The 18,920-nt window shown below is 42.0% G+C and overlaps 1 protein-coding gene across 2 annotated transcripts in view; it reads left to right on the top strand.

The window, feature by feature from the left end:
• ddc (dopa decarboxylase) overlaps nucleotides 1–18,920 on the top strand; it is a 113,049-nt gene that overhangs the window by 27,912 nt on the left and 66,217 nt on the right. For both annotated transcript variants that reach the window (XM_052064750.1, XM_052064749.1), the window contains 3 exons: nucleotides 4,105–4,248; nucleotides 15,083–15,149; nucleotides 15,486–15,580. In XM_052064750.1, coding sequence (XP_051920710.1) covers nucleotides 4,105–4,248; nucleotides 15,083–15,149; nucleotides 15,486–15,580 — 306 coding nt within the window. The remainder of the gene's footprint in view (nucleotides 1–4,104; nucleotides 4,249–15,082; nucleotides 15,150–15,485; nucleotides 15,581–18,920) is intronic.

Raw genomic sequence — 18,920 nt, 5'->3', positions numbered from 1 at the left:
TCCCACGTAATCCATGCAACATGGCAACAGTGTTTGGCAAAATAAAATATCGATCCATCCATTTTTTGATCCGCTTTTTCCTCACAAGGGTCGCGGGGGTGCTGGAGCCATCACAACTGTCTTATGACCAACATATTTTTCCAAAAATTGAGACAAAATTTGAAAGGAAATCAACAATGTTGAATTTTGATTCGTATTTCAGAGACTATTTTTAGGTCTTGGGCTGTGATATATGCTTCCAAATTTTGGTAGATCCTGGTTAAATGTTGAACCGGGGGCCTGTTTCGTGAAAAGTTTGTAGAGGTCACAATTCAGGCATGATTTTTTTGTAACCCCAAAATGAACTCATGAAATAGTGATTATTTGGCCAAGCGTGATGTATGTGGCAAGTTTCACATTTATTCACAAATCTTAAGACCAGGGGTCTCCAAACTCAGTCCTCGGCTGTCCTGGCTGCAAGACACTGATTATTCAAATAATCAGGATTGTCCTCATGCTGCTTCAGAGCTGGCTAAGAGCTGATCCTTTAAATCAGGTGTGTTGCTGCTGCTGGGAAAGCTAGAAAACAGGCAGGTTTCAACGGTCCTCCAGGCCTGGAGCTGGACATGCATCAAAATCAGGGTAATTTTTCTTGGCAAACAACTCATCGCCATGGCAACAGCTTTTTGGCAAAATAAAAGGCTTTGCTTTTTCTGGTCATCTCAAACATCTTAAGATAAAACACCCACAGTTGTAAGAGAATTAGATAAAATCTCTGGAAGGAGTCATCTCTATAAGCCAAAACAAATGTACAAAAATGAAGTCTCTGGGTGTTACATGTTCCTGCCAATTTTTTTGGCCTCTGTCATACGTACTTAAATTAGAATTTATTTTGGTGGCTCTAAAGAGCCATTTTATTTTCACTATTTATTGCAACTTTAAAATATTTAAATTTTCACTTGACCCAATTAGTGGGTACATTTGGTTGTTTTTCATGCATGGTTGTCTACAAAAAAATGGATGACTTTGCAGAGCAAAATAAAATAATACAAAAATAATCATATATCACTGTGATTCAATCACTGTATCAGTGGGACAGTGGTCGACTGGTGAGCACATTTGACTCACAGTGTCGAGGTTCAAGGTTCGATTCCAGGCCCCAGTGCTTGTGCCTGTAGGTTTTCTCCGGGTACTCCCGTTTGTTTCCACAATCCCCCCCAAAAATGCCCCATAAATTGTCCTTAAGCGCAAAGGATTGTTTCATAGGTTAAGATAAGAAAACCTTTGTCTCACAATGGAGAAATTCCCAATTTACAGCAGCAAAATTATGAAAGGGAGAAGTAGAAGAACAAACAGGATATAAATAAGTATACAATATAAATATAAGCATATTACAAATGGGTGAGTGGTGGTGAGTCGAGGTTTTCAGGTCTATCTATTCAATAGCCTGATGGCAGTTGTCAGGAACGAGCGGCGGAACCTCTCCTTCTTGCATCGCAGGTGTATCAGTCTCTGGCTGAAGGAGCTGCCTAGTGCTGTCAGGGTGGCCTGGAGGGGGTGGGAGGGTCTGTCCATCATACCTTTTAGATTGGCTAGCATCCTCCTGTTGCTCACCTCCTCCGGAGTATCCAGGGAGCAGCCCAGGACAGAGCTGGCCCTCCTGACCAGTCTGTCCAGTCTCTCTCTGTCCCGGTCTGCGGTGCTGCCTGACCAGCAGACTATGCCATAATGAATGGTCGAGGCCGCTACAGAGTCACAGAAGGTCTTAAGGAGTGACCCCTGAACTCCAAAAGCCCTCAGTTTTCAGATTAGGAAGAGTCAGCTCTTCCCCTTCCTGATCGGAACGTCCGAGTTTTTAGACCAGTTAAGTTTATTGTTGAGAAGAACACCCAGGTACTTGTAGGACGTCACCCTCTCTATGTCCATACCCTGGATGTTCATCGGTGCAGGTGAATATAGTTTCCTGCAGAAATCCACAACCAACTCCTTACTTTTACTGGCGTTGGTCTGGAGGTGGGTCTGCAGGCACTAGTCCAAGAGGTTCTACGCTAGTCCCCTATACTCCTGATTATTTCCGTCCGTAATGAAGCAGACGATCGCGGAGGTTGGAGTGACGTAGCTGAAGTCCGAGGTGTAGAGAGTAAACACGAATGGATCCAGGACAGTCCCCTGCGGCGCCTCACACCTGTTTTATCACCTGTTTTAACAAAATCAGTGTCCTTTTTTCTTCTTCTTATTATTATTATCATGTTGTAGTTGTCATTATTCTGCCACTGAATCACATTTTTGGAGACCTAAACATCCAGAAACACCAAATCTTGCACACTTATCGGGCCTGGTGATTTTTTTTATATTTTAAAGATGTCATTAATCGTGAAAACAATATATATATATATAGCACGCTGACAAAACTTGTGTGTGTTGTGTGTTTTGCAAAATGTTGCTGTGGCAACACACAATTTGCAAAGAAAAACGCTAATTTTGAGGCGCTAAACATGTAGGGAAACGCATGACACTTTGCAGCCACCCCAGGCATGGCAATATCACCAATATTTTTTTAACATTTATTGTGCAATTCTTAAAAAAAAATGGCGCCACCTAGATATTTTTTTAACAAAGTAGCCTTGGTTGTACATTCCACCTGTATCTACGAAAATTTGGTGTTATATTTAACAAGACTTACAAAAAAGTCTCGAGGAGCCATAAAGCGAACATAAACTGAGCCATAAAAATAATCAATCAATCAATTTTAGACACATTTTTGGCTGTTTATTGGGGTCACATTTTAAATGAACCCCTCTTTAAGATTTATTTATTACGACTGTCTTGACACTGTGGTTCTTTCAGATTAAGATGTTCAAGTAGACAAGGAAAAATAAAGCTTTTTATTTCGCTAAACGATGTTGCCGTGGCGATGCGCTGTTTGCAAAATTATGCTGATTTTGCTGGTCTAAGACGCAGGTGTCAAACTCAAGGCCCGGGGGCCAGATGTTGCCCACCACATCATTTTACGTGGCGCGCAAAAGCAAATCAAACATGTCAATCTCTACCATGATTGCCAAAATCTGTACCAAAATTGCAACTTCTCATCTGTAATAAATAAAGAGATATTGTAAGCATTTTCTTGTTACCAAACCCCTGATTACGGTAACTTAAACAATCGATGAATCAACCGTTATTCTTGACTTCTGTAAATACTTTCAGAGTCATAACGACCCTCCAAGTACAGTCACTTCAATGTGACCAGTGACAGAAATGAGTTTGAAACCCCTGGTCTAAGCATTTGTCAAAGCATGAAGCTTGACAAATTAATGATTATTTAGTTTATTTTGCAGTGTTAGTAAAAATATCTGAGCAGCACTCAGTAAATGCTGACCAGTCACAGCTTGTGTATATGAAATGAAGAAACACTGGGTCAGTCAGGAGCGCTGTAAAAAAACAGTAGCATGGCCGATCACATGATTGCATTTTCAGGAATGACCATCCAAAAATGAAATCATTCAGACCGATGCACTTTTCACAACACAATATACATCCACTCGTCTAGGATTCAAAACATCACACGACGTTTAACGTTAAACTTAGGATGGCCCGCTGAAGGGCCCTCCATCATCTGTCAAAACAAATCGCTGATTTACGTCGTCAGCTAGGTATATGTGTATATATGTTATACATCCTTTAAAAGCTGAGTTTCTAGAGATTTGAATGTAACAATTGTCAAATTTGAACTGCAACTTGGGGAGACCTCAAGCTTTGATCATGTAGTGTTTTCAAGTCCTAATTAACATTCTAAATCAATTTTCAAGGCAGATATTGTGAAAAGAAATTAGACGAACATAAGATTCACCTTTTTTTTCTGTTTTCAAACATCCATAGTTCAGTGACAGGAGCACTTACAAAAAATTCTTAATGTATGGGAGAAATATTTATAATGTGACATTTTGTATATTTCAAAGATTGACCAAAGCTATGCTGATACTCCACATGGCTCAAGAATACCTAAAAATTTACTTTGGGTGCACCTTTCCACAGGCGTTTACGGCAAAGTTTAAGGGGTTAACCCTGAAAAAGATTTCTTGATGACTCTCATTGTTCACACCTCTCTCGTACGTTTCCCCTGTGTAGTCTCATTCGTCCGTGGAGCGAGCAGGTCTGATTGGAGGCGTGATGATGAAGAAAGTCCCGACGGACAGCACTTATGCTGTCACTGGTGATACACTCAAGAAAATTGTGGAAAAGGACAAAGAAGAGGGACTCATCCCTTTCTACGTAAGACACACACATTTAAAGTTGATGTTTGGGCTCATGTTTTCCTCATGTTGCTCAACCACTTACTGAGTTCACAGTCGCATTGTGCCTGAGATGCCACCACGTATGGAAAGCTGTTTGAGCATTTATTCAATATCCTTGGTATCCAGTTTAAGATTCATGTACTGTATTAGTATGCTCTTCGTCCTCACAAATAAGACAATGGACCATATACCTGTATATATGCACAGCAACACATTAAACACGTTATTTCTGCTGGCATAACAGTTTCTCTCCGCTGTTAATACATTACAAGCTGCTGGGTATTGGACTAGGGTCATGTTATGCCATCTATTCATCCATCCGTTTTCAACACCGCTTATGTTGTTCAGGCGGGCGGGGTGGTGTAGTCTACACTACCCCCTAAACTGGTCGCCAGTTAGTTGCAGGGCACATATAGAGACGAACAATCATTCACACATACATTCGCACTGGCACTGAGTGGGAAGTCAACCTATACTGCCTGTGCACAAGTCAGGTGAGGGTACTACGACACAATCCGTGACTATGCTATTTTGTGTTCATAATAGTTTGGTGCTCAAACTTTTCCATGTTGAAATGGTATCAAATGTTAATACCGTTAGCTAAGATGAAAGCCTCTTTCCCACCAAGCGGCAAACAATGCCAAACTGTTTGTGAGGGCGGCAAATATTGCAATCTCATCAAGGTTAGCACAATGTCACGAATATTGGCCAAATGGTCGCCAGACATTCACCTCGACTTTTCTTGTCGTCAGGGAATTTTGAACGCGTTCATGGGAAGAAACCTTGAGCTCAGTCGGTCGATTTAGGGCAGTTATCACCAAACTTTGTGAGAGTTAGAGCGACTTCTTTGGTACTGATTAGAGCGAAAGACTATGAATCTGAAATACAAATTTGCTCAAATGACCGGATATAATATTAGGATGTTAACTTTAATAGTATTACGAGGTTATTATTGGAAATTAATTACATTTTCTGACACTGATTATGTTCATGAGAAACACATAATTATTTGCAGTGGCGGGCCATGCATTTCAACCTTCGGCCTTCAGTGACGTCACATACATAACAACAATACATTATAGGCTCGTCAAGCAGCACTTAATTTCAGGAGCATTTAAAACCATCAAGTATGCATTCACAATTCAGAGCAGGAAACTAAATTTATAGGTATTGTAAAAAATAAATAGATGATTTAAAAATACAAAATAAAATGCCAACCAAATTACGCTGTGTGATCTTAAACAAGTCTGTCCCAAAAATTACGCAATGTCACAGTTTCATATAAGACACCAACCAAACAATAAAAAAAAAAAACTATTCTTTGAAAATAAAGTTAACAGATCATTTGCATTTTGAGAAAAGGCTATATAACTGCATATAACTGACGATGTTGAGCAGCTGAGATTGAACGAACTTCAGTGCACGAAGGTGACTACAATGCAGATTATAAATTGTAGGTGAGCAGATTTATTTGATACATTTTTGTATCTTTGTCGTTTTATTTCGTGACCATTAATTTAATACTAACAAAATAAAATGACAAGAAGAAATGCAAAATAAAATTCATTTATTCACCAATGAAGTGCCTGTTCACAGAGCTGCAGATCTACGCAAGTGTCCCCAAACATTTTGTAAACGCACCGTAGTTTGTAAGTGCCCAGCCGTGCTCTGATGTTTCCTCGCTGCCTTGGTAAAACAACTTAAAGAGGTAAAGGCTCCGATCACCAAATTGGTCCGTTGCAAGCAATAGGCATTCCCAGCAGTACAATTTGCAGCGTTTCTCAGAGGCTGTGAGCCACGGGTGCCGTTCATAATTGCTCATCTGAAAATGACGGACAAATCTTTTCCTTGCTGGGACAGGCTAGCTAGCGCAGGAGTTGGGCGACATCTTTGCACAATATCTACCTTTTCTTGGAAGGTCCATCTTGAAAATTGTGTGGAAAGTAGTTCCGCAACCAGATCAACGTCTTCTTCTTTGGCCGTTTTGGGTTAAAATGCAGTGATAGCTCCCTCTAGCCGGTGCTAATCCAATCACCGAACGTGCACGTCCAGTCTCGACATAAGTCTTCTAGCTGACCCCGGTGCGCAGACTCGTGATCTGATTGGCTATTGCAACCTGACTGTGCCCATTCATTTTCAGCGCACAGGGGCCTGCTCTGTTTAATCTGAAGGCCCCGAGCAAGTTTAATTTACCTGGCAACACAAGCTAGCTGAAATATGATTGGTTAAAAACTCTACCATAATAAATAAGTTATTTATCGAGTGGCTTCCAATGTTATTTAAAATAACATTGAAAGCCACTTGACTAAGTGGAAATAATATGATGTAAAGAATACAGAGAATAGTTGTGTTTACACATTTATGAAAATAAAAAAATGTGAATTTTCAGAGATTTATGTTATTGTCTGAATGTTTAGGCCAGCAGAGAAGGCCTTGCTGGCCCTGAGAGTCCGCCATTGATTATTTGCAATTGTAATGGAAATTTGACATCAAACAGGGCTAAAATGTAAGTAACTGTTCGTACCATTGAATGCTGACCAGTTATTTTGCAAATAAGCAAAGTTGCCTGCTCATGCACTCGACTGCATTCTATGTTGCTGCTCAAAATGCTGATTGTGCTGACCTTCACCCCTCCCAACGAGATAAAAAGAGAGCCTGAGACTCAGGGGGAGAAGGCTCCCTTGACAGATCTGTGAACGGTGTCTCTACATGATTTTTTTCTCCAATAAATCTCATAATTTTTGATAATTCTTGTTGTCTTGGTTTCCCTGGACAAGACATAACACTTTCTTTTACCTATAAATCTCATTTTTGAATGATAATTTCAACACCATTCTGAAAAAAATCAGAATATTCTATTACCGCCAAGCTATTTATAGCTCTGTGGTCCTTGCCGGCTGTGATCTAGTGTGTGTCAGAACTGGTCTGGTTGCAGGAGAACATTTATTTTTTTAAAAATTCAGGAGTAATGGTTAAAATTGCACAATTCAGAGGTCTTTTATTTTAAAATGCCACATCAGATCTTAATGAAAGTATCTTGGTTAGATACCTGTGGTGGCCTTGTGTGCCGGTTAGGGCTGATCTGGATGCGAGACAATGAAATAATGATTTTTTTTTTTAATCAGCTTGTCCTGACAAGGGTCGCGTGGGGGGCTGGAGGCTATCCCAGCCATCTTCGGGCAGTAGGCAGGGGACACCCTAAACTGGTTGCCAGCCAATTGCAGGGCACACAGAGACGAACAACCATCCGCACTCACACTCACACTTTAGAGTGTTCAATGAGCCCGACAAGTATGTTTTGGGACTGTGGGAGGAAACCGGAGTACCCGGAGAAAACCCACGCAGGCCCGGGAAGAACATGCAAACCCCACATAGGGAGGCCGGAGCTGGAATTGAACCTATTACTATTGCGGTGTGAGGTCAATGCGCGAGTCACTGCCACCCCTGGCCGCCGTAAAGAGGCCTTTAATCTTAAAAAAAAACTGAGAGCTTGAAGTCCTTATGTTGGATACAAGGGATGGTGTAGTTTGCCCGAAATGTGGTGTGGTGGCGGTTTAATGAAAATGTATATTTGATTTTGATATGATTTTTTTTTCCCAACAGGTGTGAAAGTCAAATTTGCAGATTTCAGATGCCCTTTATTTTTTGAAATCAACCTCACATCTTAATGGATGTAATTTGGTTGGATATCAGGGGTTGTCCAGTTTGCCCTACAACTAATAACAAAATATAACAAATTTTGAATTTGAATAACAAAATTTGAATTTAAATATATGTTTTAAAATCTGGTAGAAAGGTGGAAATGGCAGATTTCCGAGGCCTTTTATTTACTAAAAAAACAAAGGCAGATATTAATGAAAATATGTTGGTTGGATACCCCGGGTAATTTAGTAGGCCCTAGATCTGGTCTGGTTGCGGAATAATGAAATTAGAATTTTTTATGATTTTTTTATCCGTTCATTTAAATTTCTTAGTCATTGATGCAGATTTAACATTAACTTCTCATTCTAATCCAACTTCAGAAGATTTTTAAGATATCATAAGATAAGATATCCTTTATTAGTCCCACACTGGGGAAATTTACAGCCTCCAGCAGCAAGAAAGTAGGTAGAAAGAAGAAAGAGGAAAAAAAAAACAACAAACACGGTTCAATTGGTTGCTTGTTATTTTATGACATTATCTATGACATTATTTTCAATCCTAAGCACTGAGGTGCATGCATAAGATGTTCAGCTTTTACTTTGAAAGTGGGCAGCGTTGCTGGCAGTGGATTGCCGGAATGCAAAGTATTAACAATCACTCTGGCTTGTTTTCCATTTGGAGGCTGGCCTGAGCAGTTTTCTTTTGGTTTGGGTGGGCGTAAAATCTCTGATTTGTCATAATTTTTGTGAGTCGAAAGAAACCTTTTCCGACCTTTCCTCCTGCCAAAAATAACACACGTACATGACAAACGGCAAATAACTCTTTGTTTGTGGGGCAAGCTTATCAGCATCAGAATCAGAATCATCTTTATTGTCCAAGTATGTAGAGGACACAAGGAATTTGTCTCTCGGAGTCGCCGTCAAGGGGGTACCTTTGACCTCGGGGAACATGCTTTTTTATTTTTATTATTCTTACAGTCCTAGAATGAGTGCACTTGCACCTCCGTGATATTAGGGGGCTGTGGCACTCTCATTGGCAAAGTGTGCGCAGCGAGTATTCGAAGGGAGGAAATATGACGAAGCGTATGTAATGCTTGACCTCACTGTGACTACGGTGGGAGACGAGGAAAGACTGGTGTGCTTACTGTGTCTAAAATTGTTGGCAGCGGACAAAATGAAGCCAAATAAATTAAGGCGTCACTTAAAGACATTACACCCCAATGATCCCGATAAGCCCCTTGAGTTTTTTCAGCGAAAACGTGCCGAATATTGCCCGTTTTGTGACTGCTACTTCAATAAACTAAAATACAGGACCAGCTACTCATTAAGCAAGAGCTGAGAGTTGCTGTGTCCTGCTTTGAACCTCGCTTCGAAAAGCTTCGAAAAGCTCGAAATGCATTGCAAAACATGCTCATTGTAGCCATTAATCCAGACATCATCTTTGATTCAGCACAAATTATATATTTTTGTTTTGCAGGTGAAAGTTTTTTTAAATATTGTGCTCCTGATTTAATGTTGGTGATCAGTTTGAATGCATTATTATTTTTTGGTTTTATGTAATTTTATTTTTCAGTATCGTATGGTTTGACATGGTCAGTCAAAATATCTTTCCAGTTTAATTCAGGATTTTTTTTTTTACTTTCACATGCACTTTAAACCTTTTCTGTTTCAGTTAAGAATATTTATTTGCGTAAGTTGGTCCATATTTATTTCTTTTGATATTCCCTTAAACGTTAATAAGGATCCAGTGTTATGTAGAGTTGTACTTATAACAATTTAATACACAAATACAATTTAAAGTCGCGTGGGGGGGTGGGTGTGAGATGTTTTTTTCTTCCTGGGGGAGCATGACAGAAAATAATTGAGAAGCACTGCCTTAAAGTAAGGCTACCATTGTGTAGTCGTAGTAGAAGAAGAAAAACCTTTATTTGTCTCACAATGGAGAAATTTACATCAGCAATATATCTATCTATCTATCTATCTATCTATCTATCTATCTATCTATCTATCTATCTATCTATCTATCTATCTATCTATCTATCTATCTATCTATCTATCTATCTATCTATCTATCTATCTATCTATCTATCTATCTATCTATCTATCTATCTATCTATCTATCTATCTATCTATCTATCTATATATATATATATATATATGAAAAGGAGAAAATAGGAAAAAAAAGTATTTGCATGTACACAAAGAAACATTTTAAAAAACAATTAAAAATGGACTGAACACAGTACTGAGTGGAATATAAAAGCATAAAATCAGCGTGTCCAGGGAGCAGCCCAGGACAGAGCTGGTCCTCCTGACCAGTCTGTCCAGTCTCTCCCTGTCCTGGGCTGATATGCTGCCTGACCAGCATGCTATGCCATCGTGAATGGCTGATGCCAATGACTGCTGTGTGAATAGTGTTTGTGCAGATTCATCGAGCAGAGACAAAGTGATCAGTGGTGCAACACAATACTATGGCAGCTGTGCAAATAATAATAATCATCATTTTTTATGTGACCAGTAGCAGCAGTTGTAGTCCAACTTTGGGTGTGCAATTATGCTGAGAGTACTTGAGCACTTTAAAATGTCTGGTGCTGTGGAATATCGATCAATGACAATTGTTCAAGTATGCACAGAGCTGGAGCTACAATGATCATTGACGCAACACTGTTCCACAGGGCTGTGCAAAAATGCAAATCCTTTTTTGTGGTGGCCCCAAAGCAGACTGTGATAGAGGAAGACAGGAATGATTCGATGACTGCTGTATAGAACTGTCTCAGCAGCTCCTGTGGCAGGCCGTGCTTCCTAAGCAACCTCAGGAAGTACATCCTCTGCTGGGCCTTTTTCAGGATGGGGTTAATATTGGCCTCCCACTTCATGAGAGATGATGATTCTCAGGAACCTGAAGGTCTTGACGATTGACACAGGGCAGTTGGATCGTGTGAGTGGCATCTGTGGTAAAGGATGTTTCCTAAAGTCCATGATCATCTCTGCAATCTTGAGCGTGTTCAGCTCCAGGTTGTGTTGGCTGCCACTTCTCCCTTTTTGATAGCTGCTGTCCAATTACGTCTTGGTTCTTCTTTTGGCAGCTTGGAAAATGCTTTTCTCTCATTTTGTCCCCTTTTGCTGGTGCACATTTTTCTGTCATTGTCAAAGTGTGGTGTTTGCATATACTCAAAGTAGCGACATATTTTATCCTGCCAAGTGGTGCTGTTTAATTGTGGAGCAGGTCATTGTGGAACGTGATATGTTCACGTCTGTATCTCTATTCCTATTCTTCGTAACCAATAGACTTGCTGAACGTAGCCCCGAACTTCTTCACCAATTCTTTTTCTTCTCTTTTTTTCTTGTGGCTGGGGGCCTCGGCCAGCCCCTCGGACCACCAGACCGACCAGTCCCCAATGGGATCCACTGGGGGGAAACTCTTCCCTGTTGACTAGCCTGCCCCGCCTTCACACCTGATCAAGCAAGTAGTGATGATGGGCAGATCGATCCAAATATCGATAATATCAATACCAAGTCAATATTCATATTGGATCGATACTTGAGCAATGCAATCAAACTATCGTATCAGTTTCACTCACCAATACACCAATGCCAGTTTGTCAAACAGCCAGCCCAGGGCAGACAAAATTTGCTCCCCCACCTTGTGAATTTGCAGCGCAAACAAGCAAGCCGTCTGCTCGGATCTGCCCGCCCTCCAAGCACCAGCACACACATGCACACACATGCACACACCTAATGCATACGTAAAACGCTCACAAAAACCTGCAAACAGAAAATTTGTTCTGCATATGATGGCTTCTTCTTTTTAACTAAGGCTTTGGGCAGGGGTGGGCAATTATTTTCCCGAGGGGGGCCAAATGAGAAGCAGAAAATATTGTGAAAGGCCGGGCCAAAAGTTAGAAATAAAAATAGAAAATAAAGAAGATAGCACAATGCCTTTGTATGCCAGTAATAATGTAACATTCTCCTCCACCATCACACTCAGCACCGGTTCCCCTCAAGGATGTGTACTGAGCCCCCTGTTGTTCACGCTCTACACATTTGACTGCTCTCCGACTCTTATTAGCGGTCCAGTTTGTGAAAAGTTTTTAACATGATAACAATCAAACCATTCTAGGAAATGTTCATTTACTCGAGCCAAAAGCAATTCACTCTGAGCATGGAAATTGCCAGAATCGGACTGAGTAAGAATCGCTTCCTTTTTTTTCAAAGTCTCAGAGATTTGAGTCTTTCCGACTCCAGGCGTCTCCTGAATGTTTCGTACTTTGTTACCCGCTTCGTTTAATCAGATACATATCACTTTCTCGTCCATGGTCACTACTCTCTCCCTCTTTCTTCATTTTCCCCTCCCTCCCTGTGCTCTGCAACTTGAAGTAACTGCGCCACCTGGTGTTGAAATACCTGTCATTACAAGTCCAAACGAAATGAATGCAATCAAACCTTAATTGTGCACCAGTCTTCGGCGGGCCGGATTAAAAAGACCAATGGGCCGTAGTTTTCCCACCCCTGGCTTTGGGGATTGTTTAAATGTTTACATTAAATGCGTTATATTTTCACTTTTTTCTGGATTTCCTGAATGTACATTGAAAGTTTTGGTTTCCTAAATGTTTTATCAAATATTTTGTGAAATGACAATCTTGAACAACTTTTTTGAGGTCATGGATAAAATTGTGAAAATTCAATGGAAGGATAAATTACATTTATGGATGTTCGTTTCTGAACAAAACCTAGGGAAAAGAATTATTTTTCTGTTGGTCATTTTGTGCACCTTTTTAAAGAACAAAATCCAGAAATTGCTCATGTGGGAACAAAGTAGAATTTCATATTTGCCAGTAAAATATCTGCAGTGCGGCCCGGTAGTCCAGTGGTTAGCACGTCGGCTTCACAGTGCAGAGGTACCGGGTTCGATTCCAGCTCCGGCCTCCCTGTGTGGAGTTTGCATGTTCTCCCCGGGCCTGCGTGGGTTTTCTCCGGGTGCTCCGGTTTCCTCCCACATTCCAAAAATGTGCATGGCAGGCTGATTGAACACTCTAAATTGTCCCTAGGTGTGAGTGTGAGTGCGAATGGTTGTTCGTCTCTGTGTGCCCTGCGATTGGCTGGCAACCGGTTCAGGGTGTCCCCCGCCTACTGCCTGGAGACAGCTGGGAGACAGCTCCAGTACCCCCCGCGACCCTAGTGAGGATCAAGCGGTACGGAAGATGAATGAATGAATGAGTGAATGAATATCTGCAGTAGTATTATCTGCAGAGCGCATCGGGGACCGTGCCGCTGGTCAGTTAAGCTGTGTCACGGTCGCCCCCCCCCCTCCCCCTTCCCATCCATCCACCCTCTCATTACATGTTATGTCTTGTGACTTGTTGTAACTGTCATATGCCTAATTATGTGCTTGGGTCTTTTTTTTCCTGGACTTAAATTATCCTCAGAAGAGGATAGTTCAAGCGTGTTTTTCCCCCTCTCCCTACTCAGTGTTTTCTTTTCTGAACTCTGACTGTAAATTTCCCCATTGCGGGACAAATAAAGGATATGTTAAAATTATAACAGGGCACCCCGGGAGTCGAGTAGTTAGCACGTTGACTTCACAGTGCAGAGATACCTGGTTCCATTCCAGCTCTGGCCTTCCTATGTGGAGTTTGCATGTTCTCCCCGGGCCTGCGTGGGTTTTCTCCGGGTGCTCCGGTTTCCTCCCACATTCCAAAAACATGCGTGGCAGGCTGATTGAACACTCTAAATTGTCCCTTGGTGTGGGTGTGAGTGTGAGCGCGGATGGTTGTTTGTCTCTGTGTGCCCTGCGATTGGCTGGCAACTGATTCAGGGTGTCCCCCGCCTACTGCCCGAAGACAGCTAGGATTGGCTCCAGCACCTCCCGCGACCCTTGTGAGAATCAAGCGGTTCAGAAAAATGAATGAATGAAATTATAACCAAGCTTTTCACCCATCCATCCATTTTCTAATAAGCTTATCCTCACAAGGTTCGCTGATGTGCTGGAGCCTATCCCAGCTGTCTTCAGGCAGTAGCCGGGGTACACCCTAAACTGGTTGCCAGCCAAACGCAGAGCATAAACGAACAACCATTTGTACTCACAGTCACACCGAGGGACAATTTAGAGCCGGGGTGCCCATTACGTCAATCTACCGGTAGATCTAAGACAGGTCCCAAGTAGATCCGAGGAGTGTCGAGGAGAAAAAAAACAAACAAACAACCATTTGTGTGTCTTCGTACATTTTACTAATGTATTTTTTTTTTTTTTTGCGTTAATGTACGCTGCACCCTAATCATCCTATCAGTCTCATTTTCACAAAAAATAAAATAAAATAAAGCAGGTAAATCTTGAATTTACGGTGGCGCGTGATTACGTCACCGGAAGTTGTTTGCGTTCAGCAGTCTGCAATTGCAGCTTGTAATCAGAGCTGTTGCGCTCTCTCTTTCATCGTCATTATTCTCATTCAGTGTGTGTGTGTGTGTGCGTGTGTGTGTGCGTGTGTGCGTGTGTGTGTGCGTGTGTGCGTGTGTGCGTGTGTGCGTGTGTGCGTGTGTGCGTGTGTGCGTGTGTGCGTGTGTGTGCGTGTGTGTGTGTGTGTGTGTGTGTGTGTGTGTGTGTGTGTGTGTGTGTGTGTGTGTGTGTGTGTGTGTGTGCGTGCGTGTGTGTGCGCGTGCGGTAAGGGGAGATCCCGGGAGGTTAGTTGATCAAAAAGTAGATCTTCGGTCCAAAACGTTTGGGCACCCATGATTTAGAGTGTTCTTTAACCATCCATGCATTGTTTTTTTTTGGGGGGGGGGAGGAGTACCCAGAGAAAACCCACACAGGCACGGAGAGAACATGCAAACGGCAAAGAAAAGCTGGAGCCGGAGTCAAAACCTGCACATCTGCACTGTGAGATGGACATGCTAACCAGTCGACCACTGTTTGGCCCAGACTTAAAGTTGAAAATCAAAATATCAAATAAATGCTCAAAAGGCTTTCCAGAACCATTCACACTCAAAGGTGTTTTTCCAATGGTAACAATGTTTCAAAGTGTGTTAACTTAGTCCACAAGGTACCAATGTTATTCAGGAGCTTTTTTGTGTTTATTGTGGCTGTGTTGAGTAAGAATATTAATCCAATGCTTTAAATGACAATAATAACAAGAAATTATCATTGTCGTTTCATTTTCATTGTCTGTGTTGTAGTTCTGTGCAACGCTTGGCACTACTGCATCGTGTGCGTTTGATCATATTTCGGAGCTGGGGCCTATATGTAAGTCACCTTGAAGTAATCACACTTAAATTAATGACTTTACAATTACCTTTTCTTTTTTTTTTTTTTTTTGCCTCTCTGCAACGCAGTTCATAAATTTTCCAAAGCTAAAGATGTCCAGTACAAGAGCTGTTTGTTTCTGTCAGCGAGGTATTGACATTGTATATGTGCTACTACCGTATATTTTACTAAATTGGTATTGATAGATTTATAAATCTTCATACTGCTTTTCATCCGATCAGATTAGAATGTGTATGTTTACCTAATACCATTACCTTGTGTTATTATTGAAGAACAATACATGTGAACAATAATGTTGTTTGTTGGCTGCTGCAGGTAATGAGCAGAACATGTGGATGCATGTTGATGCTGCGTATGCTGGGAGTGCATTTATCTGTCCTGAGTTTCGGCCTTTGTTGAATGGCATAGAGGTATGTAAAAAAAAAGAGAGAGAAATCAAACAAATACATGCTTTATACACCATCTGGTCACATCATTGACCACTTGCACTATTCAATGAAGTCCATTACAAGAGCTGTGTCTAAAATGTCACCTTTATCAAGACACTCATGTTAGTTTGGACTGACACTGTTATTAACATTAAAATGGGACAACTGCATTCATTGCTTATGCCTAATCATGTTTTTGCTCCTTTCCCTGATGTTCAGTAGGATTTACAAGGACAATTTGGAAGAGTTAAATGAATTGCTCTTAGCCAATCGGAGATGTTTTTAGCTGTATTTTGGAACAGTATCCTGTTGCAAGACCTGTGACTGAGACCAGGCTTTTTGACTCCTTTAATAGTCTTCAGATTTCATTGTACCCTGCAACAGTTCAAGACAGCAAGTGCCAGGTGTGCATTTACATTTACCGATGTGTGATTTTACAGCGTACTTTTTATTAGCACTTGACGAAAGTTGAAGTACAGCAGATCAGTGCTGATCTTGAACGGTCATGACAGAAAATCCAAAGTCCCACCAGTCCAAGAACCAGAAAAGACTTTTGGAAGTTGAGTCGAGCACAAGACCTTTGAAATGTAGTCTGGAGCTCGGTCTTGAGAAAAAGTCCTCCCTGCAAATGCCTACCCCAATAATAAATCATATTGTTAAATTGTTGCATTTTCTGACAGAAATCATCAAAATTGAGCATTAGTATCTTTGGGGGGAAAACGATGTTTGGATGCAGATCTTTAAATCAATCTAAGTGAGTATTGTGAACAATACAAGTGAAAGTTTTTTTTTTCCATTGGCTCGTAATTTTTGTAACCAAAATGAAACACACTTCAACTAAAGAAATACTTTAAAAATGTCAACACAAATTTCGTCATCTTCAGCGAGAAACTAAGTCATGAAAAGAAAAACAGAAACACCAGGCCCCTTGTTTTTTAAACAAGATTTTTGCACAAATTTATCCACACAGTCAAGCAAAATATATACCGTATTTTCACGACTATTTGACGCACCGTACGGTTGGACGCAGTCTCATTAATGGGTGACATTTCTGTATTTTACACATAGACAAACCGCACTTAATGGTCCGTCTTAATGGGTGCAGTTTTACATTGGTAAAACATACGCCAGCTTAAACATACGGCATGCATGCGCGCATGCTAACACGTTAGCTTGAAGCATAGGGTAGCATGCCAAGACATACAGATACAAGCTAAAAACACGTTTTTAAAAAGGCAACGAAAGCAGAACTGAGTTCGCGTGTATTTTATTTCACCATCGTACAATGTTCTCACATTTTTCGATCAATCATCACCCAGAAATCCATCAAAGTCCTCATCCTCTGTATCAGAAGCAGAGGACTGCACATCCCAGTTGTCAATGAACGCATCACATGCTAAAGTGTGAGTTGCTACGCATTACCGAGCGGAAAGAAGGAGCAGCAACAGCAAAATCAACATTTCTCTCGTGTGAAGCTTTCCCACATTTGAAAGTAAAGAACAGAGTGAAACATGTTGGCAGCGCGTGTGTGTGTAGAAAGAATTGAACAATTGTGCAAGTACCGTAATCCATCAAAAATGCCGCGTTCCCTCTCGTTGTCAAAGACACTCTCATTGCCATGCGGCTCCACAGAAATGATGCCGGCTTTGCCAAAAACTGGAACAACAGTGCAAGCAGACACGTTCGTCCAAGCAGCCACAATCCATTTGCAAAATTGTGGCGTAACTCGCCCAGCGCTGCCTCTCACTCTTTGTAAAGTTGTGTTTGCCTTCGATCATCCATTGTTCCCATGCCGTTCGCAACTTTAATTTGAACGCCCGGTTGATGCCGATGTCCAGCGGTTGGAGTTCTTTAGTCAAGCCTCCGGGAATAACGGCAAGCTCAGAGTTCATTTGCTTGACTTGGTTTTTCACCGCTGCTGTGAGATGGGCACGCATGCCAAAAGCATAACCGTTGGCTTGAAGTTTGAACTGAGCTACGTAGGCGTGTCTCTTTGTCTAATTTATTTTCGGGGGTTCTTAGAAACCAAAACCGGAGTTGTTTTGCAACAATGCACATTGCCACACTCTATACAGGTGTTGGTACCTGCTTGCGGCGTCCCTTTAGCGTCCACTTGCACGCCCACCCTTCACCCATTGGCGGACTGCTCCCCAGCATGCCTGTCCTCTCTCACATCTGCTCTCTCTCTCTCTCTCTCTCTCTCTCTCTCTCTCTCTCTCTCTCTCTCTCTCTCTCTCTCTCTCTCTCTCTCTCCCCCTCCATATATGTATATATACACGCCCACCCTTCCCTGATTGGCCGACTTCTTTCCCGCATGCCTGGCCACAGTCACTTCCGCCTTTTCTCTATATAAACAGCATGTCGGCTGTCAGTCAGATTTTGGAACTCCGCGCATACAAAAGATGCTCCGCACCATAAGGCGTCCTGTCCATTTTGGAGAAAAGTTAAGACTTTTAATGGTGCCTTATAGTCGTGAAAATACGGTATATGAAAAAAAAAATCCTCGTCCCACCTCCACCTCGGGTGGTGTCCGTCCCTCATTCAGCTCGGGTCCTCTACCAGAGGCCAGGAAGCTTGGGGGTTCTGCGCAGTATCCTTGCTGTTCCCAGCACTGCACATCTCTGGACTGAGATGTCCGATGTTGTTCCCGGGATCTGTTGCAACCACTCATCCAGTTGTGGGGTCACTGCCCCGAGTGCTCCGACCACCACAGGCATGACTGTCACCTTTGCCTTGCAGGCTCTCTCCAGCTCCTCTCTGAGCCCTTGGTATTTCTTGAATTTCTCGTTTTCCTTCTTCCTGATGTTTCCATCACTTGGGACCGCTACATCCACTACAATGGCTTTCATCTGCCCTTTATCTATGATCACGATGTCTGGTTGGTTCGCCATTACCATATTGTCAGTCTGGATCTGGAAGTCCCACAGGATCTTCGCTCTGTCATTCTCCACCATCTTCTGAGGTGTTTCCCATTTTGACCTTGGGGTTTCCAGTCCATACTCCGCACAGATGTTTCGGTAGACTATGCCAGCCACCTGGTTATGGCGTTCCATGTAGGCTTTCCCTGCCAGCATCTTACACCCTGCAGTTATGTGTTGGATCGTCTCAGGTCCCTCTTTGCATAACCTACACCTTGGGTCTTGTCTGATGTGGTATATCTGGGCCTCAATGGCTCTGGTGCTCAGGGCCTGCTCCTGAGCAGCCAGGATGAGTGCCTCTGTGCTGTCCTTCAGGCCAGCCCTCTCTAGCCACTGTTAGGACTTCTTGAGATCGGCCACTTCAGTTATGGTCCGGTGGTACATCCCGTGTAGGGGCTTGTCCT

Source organism: Hippocampus zosterae, chromosome 5 (assembly GCF_025434085.1).
Source record: "Hippocampus zosterae strain Florida chromosome 5, ASM2543408v3, whole genome shotgun sequence".
Lineage (NCBI taxonomy): Eukaryota > Metazoa > Chordata > Actinopteri > Syngnathiformes > Syngnathidae > Hippocampus > Hippocampus zosterae.
Note: the sequence above shows the minus strand (reverse complement) of the source record. Positions and strands in the feature narration are given on the sequence as shown.